At 42.8% G+C, this 6,966-nt stretch overlaps 1 protein-coding gene across 1 annotated transcript; it reads right to left on the reverse strand.

The window, feature by feature from the left end:
- Positions 1-477: 477 nt before the first annotated feature.
- LOC149011251 (uncharacterized) lies at positions 478-2,661 on the reverse strand. The gene is made up of 2 exons (XM_089162595.1): positions 1,339-2,661; positions 478-1,266 (listed from the first exon to the last, which is right to left on the reverse strand). Exons 1-2 carry the CDS (start codon positions 2,659-2,661, stop codon positions 478-480), a joined length of 2,112 nt encoding a protein of 703 aa, XP_089018721.1.
- Between the last annotated feature and the right edge of the window lie 4,305 nt (positions 2,662-6,966).

The raw sequence follows: 6,966 nt of genomic DNA on the forward strand, positions 1-6,966 counted from the left end.
TGTATATAGCCTTAAGAAAGTGCAAGTCCTTAATAAAGGTGCAAAATGACCGAGTAGGATTCGAATCAATTTTTATAGCCTTAAAAAAGTGCAAGTCCTTAATAAAGGTGCAAAATAGCCGGGTAGGACCTGAATTGATATAGCCTGAAGAAAGTGCAAGTCCTTAATAAAGGTGCAAACTGACCGGGATGGACCCGAATCAAATTTTATTGCCTTAAAAAAGTGCAAGTCCTTAATAAAGGTGCAAGATGACCGGGATGAACCCGAATCAGTTTAACCTTAAAAAAGGTGCAAGATGATCGGGAAGGACCCAAATCAATATTTTTTGAAAAAGATACAAAACTATTGATAGAACTTTCTCAGGTTGGTGGAGTTCCATGACTGATCAATCGGCTTTCCAGTCTCTGAGTCTTTCAGTCGGTATGCTCCCGATTTTGTTTCTTTGTCAACCGTATAAGGCCCCTTCCCATGTTGGAGTTAGTTTTCCTTGGTTCTTTGGGTTGGAAGCCCAGTTCTTCTTAGCACTAGATCTTCGGATCTGTACCTTCGGCTTTTAAGCCGGGAGTTGTAATGTCGCGCCATTCTTTTCTGATACAATTGATTTCTTTGCTGGGCCTTCTCTCGGGCTTCTTGTAAGAGGTCCAAGTTTTCCCTTAAGCCATTGTCGTTTTGCTTCTCATCGAAGGTGTTGTAATGAAATGACCCGGCTAGTACTTCCACGGGAGCCAGAGCTTTGGTTCCATACGCAAGGCAGAATGGGGTTTCTCCAGTCGAAGTTCGAGCAGTTGTCCTGTATGACCACAGTACACTCGGGAGTTCCTCGACCCATAGTGCTCGACTGTCATCCAATCGCTTTTTGATCCCGTCCAATAGTGTCTTATTGGTTACCTTCCACCTGTCCATTGCTTTGGGGTAAGCAACTGAGGCGAATCGATGCTCAATGTGATATCTTTTGCAGAAAGATTCAAATCCTGCCCCTTCAAATTGTTTTCCATTATTTGTTACGAGGATTCGGGGTATCCCAAACCTTGAGATAACTTTTTCTTCAAAGAACTTCTCCATTTGCTTTTCTATAATGGAAGCTAATGGTTTTGCCTCGACCCATTTTGTAAGGTAGTCTATGGTGACCACAAGATACTCCCGGTTTCTTGAGGCCCTCGGTAGTTTCCCAATCAGATCCATACCCCACATCGTGAAAGGGGTCGGGCTAAAGACAGGCATCATGGGAATTGCAGGCACTTCTGGAACATTGGCATGCTTTTGACACTGTTCACATTTGCGAACATATTCAATGGCATCTTTTTACACAATTGGCCAGTATATACCCGAGTGCAATACTTTTTGTCCCAAAGCTTTTTCACCCATGTGTGTGCCGCAAATTCCTTCGTGGATTTCTACTAAAGCATAGCTGGCTCGGGAAGGTCCAACACATCTCAGAAGTGGTTCGGTGAAGGATCTTCTGTATAGCTGGTCATCTTTGATGGTGAATCGGGCAGCTTGACTTTTAATCTTCTTGGCTTCCTTGGAATCGGTCAGGAGCCTACTTTCCTTTAGGTAAGCTACCAAAGGAGTTGTCCAATCGGGATTGCTGGTGATATCAAAAACTTCTGTTACTTGTGTACTCAGGAAATCTAATTCTTCAATATAGACTACCGAGTCTAGGTTTTTGTAGTTGGTTGAAGATAGCCGAGATAGTTCATCTGCTCGTTCATTCTCTTTTATTGGTATTTGATGGAATGATACCCGGTCAAAGAGTGTTTGGAGTTGCTCAACCTTGGCCAAGTATTTGGCCATTCTTTCTTCTTTCACATTATACTCCCCCCTTATTTGATTCACAACGAGTTGGGAGTCACTTCTCACTTCTAACTCCCGTACTCTGAGTGCTCGGGCAACTCTCAGGCCTGCTATGACAGCCTCATACTCGGCCTTGTTATTTGAGGTCGGGAAGTTGAATCTCAATGCATAGCTGATTGTGAAGTTCTCAAGACTTTTGAGTGTCAACCCTGCTCCTGATCCAAAAATGCTACTCGAACCATCAACATGCAGAATCCACAAGTCTGATGTCTCGGGAGTTGTTGCTTGATTCACGTTTTTTGGTAAGCTGCTTTCCACAATAAAATCAGCCAAAACTTGGGCTTTTATAGCTGTTCTCGGTTTGAACTCGATCTGGTACTCGCTAAGCTCCACTGCCCACCCGACCATTCTTCCAGCTACATCAGGTCTTTGGAGTGTTTTGTCGAGTGGGAAGTTAGTCGGGACTATTATTGGGTGTGCCTGGAAATAAGGCCTGAGCTTTCGTGAGGCTACCAAGAGTGCTAAAGCTTGCTTATCAACATCCGGGTATCTTGTCTCAGCATCAATAAGTACATGACTCACATAGTAGACCAGGTTCTGGATTGTCTCTCCTTTTACCAATACAGCACTGACTGCAGTCAGTGAGATGGCGAGATAAACGGTTAGAGGCTCCCCAGTTACTGGTCGGGCTAAGACAAGTGTTGTCCCAAGTGATGTTTTCAATGGTTCAAATGCCTGCTGGCATTCTTCTATCCAAGTGATTCCTCCTGAGCTTGGTGTGGCCTTCAACGCTTTGAAAAAAGAGTTGCATTTTCCCCCGCTCGGGATATGAACCGATTTAGGGCCGCCACCTTTCCTGTCAAACATTGGATTTCCTTTACAGTAACGGGCAGTTGCATTCCGATCAGTGCTTGGATCTTCTCCGGGTTATCTTTGATTCCCCTTTGAGAGACCATGAAACCGAGGAACTTCCCAAGAGGAAACTCGAAAGCACACTTCTTCGGATTCAGACGCATTTGATATGTTCTCAACATGTCAAAGGTTTCTTCAAGGTCTGCCAAGTGTTTGGCCTAAACAAGACTCTTCACAAGCATGTCATCTACATATACTTCCATATTTCTCTTGATCTGGTGTTGGAAAATTTTGTTGACTGCCCTTTGATAAGTGGCCCTCGCGTTCTTCAAACCAAATGGCATGAGAATGTATGTTTTTCATCTTCCCGACTCATCAAGATTTGGTTGTACCCCGAGTAAGCATCCATAAAGCTAAGAGCTTCATGTCCTGCAGTTGCGTCAATAAAGAGATCAATCCTTGGGAGAGGGTAACAGTCCTTCGGGCAAGCTTTGTTCAAATCCGTGTAATTAGTACACATTCTCCACTTCCCATTTGCTTTTTTGACCAATACCGCATTGGCCAACTAGGTGGGACATTCAATTGGTTCAATGAAGCCTGATTTCTCAAGTTTTTCAACTTCGATTCTGGTTGCCTCATGCTTTTCGATTGCGAAATTTCTTCGCCTTTGGATGACTGGGGAGGCATCTTTCTGGATCCAGAGCTTATGTTCTACCACCCGCTTGTCTATCCCGGGCATGTCGCTTGCAGACCACGCAAAGATATCAGCATTGTCGTACAAGAACTTTGTGAGCTCCCTCTTGAATTCATCTATTTGCTCGGATCCAATGAATGTCCCTCGATCGGGTAAAGACTGGTTGAGTTGAATTCTCTCCAATTTCTCTACCTGCTCTCGTTCCTTCATCTATCGTCGAGGAACCTGCAAAACCATACAGGGGAGTTGATGAAGGGGTCAGTAGATCGTCAGCTATTTTGAGTCTTTTGAAAGCCTCATAAGATATTAGATCTGTCACATCCACCTAGCCGGTACCCTATCTGGCATACCCGGGAATGTGATCCATAGTCCAAGGATCAAGCATCGAGGGACCATGCCTCCCACATACGCGATAACACAATCATGAACAATAATAATCAAGGTAAGAGCAACAAATAATAGATATCATGAATAAGATAAGATCAACTAATCAGAGTGCGGAAATAGATAATACCAAATGTATAAGTGTAATCATAAGAATGAGAGAGTAAGTGAAAGTCACTCTCTCAAGGCAGCGGAAAAGTAGTAAAAATCAAGTTAGTTACAATCCCATGTTTAAAGAGTAATTCAAAGAAAGTTAATTACATATCCAAAATGTTCAACAATAATCCAAGGAAATGGGGCACTAGACAAGGGTGTCTTCTATCCTAATGATCGTCTCCTCATAGGTGTGGATGAAGAAAACCCAGCACGGCCACTCCCTCACAATAGTGGGGCTAACCCTAGTACGTAGAGTAATCCTCTTCGGCACCATAACTCTGATCTTCACCGTAGCTACCACCCGGAGGGTAGTATGAGGAATCAAAGTCCATCTCGTAGAGTGTGCCATCAGAGTCTTCAATACCTGCAGGATAATCTAACAACATTTGCACAAAAGGAATGAGTTCAAAGAACTCAGCAAGGCAGTTATTCCATTATTAAACATCATACAAATACAGATCATAACATAATGCAATGTGATATGAGACATATGATGCAAATATGATTCTAACTCTATGAATGCTAGTCTCTATGGTAGACATGCTTTAAGTCATAGCACCATACTTCTTTAGGTAAGTCTCAATCACTCAATACCGGGGGAATTGGGTCCTACATCCCTCTCGGACAAATTCATGGTTGGGGTTTCGGTCACCACTCTCTCACATCACCATTTGGTCTAAGTATTGGCACATGTCATGGTAAAGCCTAGCCCAATGAAAGTCATCTACTCAGTAGTATCAAGTCAGATCCGGATAATTCCATTCCTCCCATCCCGGGATCCTTTTCGGTATCCTTCACACTAGAGTCACGGATATTACTCACCGAACTCATCAACCCTATTGGTCATCCACAAATATTAGACGGGAAGCTCTCATGTCCACTCACGGATATGACTCACCGATCTTCGAGCGCCCGTGAGCCCAAGTCTAGCTATTTGCAACCCTACCAATAAATGGCCCCTTTCGGGTATCCGTAGCATGGTTTATGTCCTTTCACGGGTTGGTTACCGGTCTTGAGCGCCCATCAAACCATACACTACCACAAGTCGTTCGGTCTCAATGCCCTTCCGATTCGGGTTTGACATGACAAGGACAATCCTAGCCACACAACTAGACAATCCTATGTATGTCATCCAATAACCCGGGAAAGTGTCGATAGGCACCTTCGGAGAACATCCCATACTATTCCCTCCGATGCCCAAGGACAGAAGTATCAATAGGACACTCCCCAATCCCAAGTTATACTTAGGCAATCACATATTCAAGTCCATCATTTCTCATACATTCAATACATCTTCATGATAAAAGTTAAATCATAATATTGAAATGATCCACCATGAACACAAGTAACAAGAATAATAAATCATTATGACAAGAGTATATGAATCGCAATACTACTGTTCTAAAACATGTATAGCAGTCCTATAATAATCAAGAACAAATAAGAGATTATGCTCACTAAGTATAAGTGTCACACCCCACCCACCGGTCTCGGTTACCCGCTCGACAACCAATGGGAGTGATCCGTCACAGGATCCACGGTGTTAGTCTATCAACAATAATAAATACAAATATAGACAATCAAGAGCAATAAATGTTCCATAAATGAATTAAAGAATTACAGGAGTCCAAATACTCCAATAACAATAATAAATGAAAGAATAATGAATAAAACGAATACGAGTTCAGTGGAAGCAATCAAAAGAATTATATCAGTTTCTTTCCAATTTCCTTTTCTAAGGCTAAATAATGTTTTTCATGAATTTCAAGATAGGGTGTCCTCCAATTCTTCTCCATTCACTGAGCGAACTGTCTAACCACTTTTTGTCTCTGACCATCAATAGGTGCGATAAGCGCACTCCATGCACCCGCAGGAGCTCCCGCACAGGCTATCTCCATTTCCCACTGCCGGTGCCACATCCTCTTCATACGGGATGGTTCCTTCATAGGAAACCAGTCCATCTTCCGGTACAATTCCTTCATCTGTGCAGACTAATAAACATATGCAAAATAAAGGAGTGAGTTCTAGAGAACTCAGTAAGAACAATTACAAATCCCATCAATTATCCAACAAAGCATAAATGCATAAATGATATGAATGAGTGCAAGGTATGAATGATACTATGATTTCTAATTATGCAGGTCTCTAACAGCTGACATGCTTTAAGATATACACCAGCTCTCCTCTGGGTAAGTTTAGTCACTCTGATCCAGCAAGGACTGGTAACCTCTGTAGGGATCCTGGGCAAAAAGGGAAAGTCCACACCTGGCTCTCAAACCATGGCTGGGGTTAAGTCAACACTCTCTCACCACGACCATTGGTAATGAGTATTGGCGCATGTCGGGGTTTCAAATCCAATGCAAGGTCATACAGGTAACATGTCTACATGAAGTCCAGATACATCCCCTATGGCACCAACCAACTCTGTTCAGTATCCTTGGTAACCTAGGAATGAGAATCCTCACGGACCGGGCTCTGCTGATGGACTCCACTCCTTAACCCTATGGTCATCCACATATTATTGGGGCGGAAGCTCTCATTACTCCTCACGACTCCCGGTCCGTTCCTTGGACGTCCATGAGCCCAACCCTAACATATGCAACCCTACCATTTATATGACTAACAGTGGACCAATGTCACATCACTGTCATCACGGGTCATCCGGTTTCAATCCCCCTACTGAAAGGGTAGTAGCATGTGGGGTACCTAGCCATGCAATTCTAGACTCTACCTAAGAATGTCATCAAACAGTCATGACAGTGCTGGAGACATCAGCAGGTATGTGTCCCATTCCACAGCCTTCTGATATCCCAAGCTAAGATATCCCAAAGGAATACCTTATCCATCAGAACCTCACACTATGTATCATCAGTATATTACAATCATAACCAACAAAGTATATATGTAAACAAGACAAACAGCAGTAATATAACAAGATTAATATATAAGACATGACTACAACAACATATATAAAGAAAGGCTAATGCTAATAGACATTGAACTAGCATGTTCAAGCCTATTCATAAGATAGGATTGAATGTCCTTACTTGCATATAAGTAAACTGTCCTTAAAAAGAGATCCGTAA

Source organism: Hakea prostrata, chromosome 7 (assembly GCF_041222555.1).
Source record: "Hakea prostrata isolate BN-2017 chromosome 7, UWA_Hpros_2, whole genome shotgun sequence".
Lineage (NCBI taxonomy): Eukaryota > Viridiplantae > Streptophyta > Magnoliopsida > Proteales > Proteaceae > Hakea > Hakea prostrata.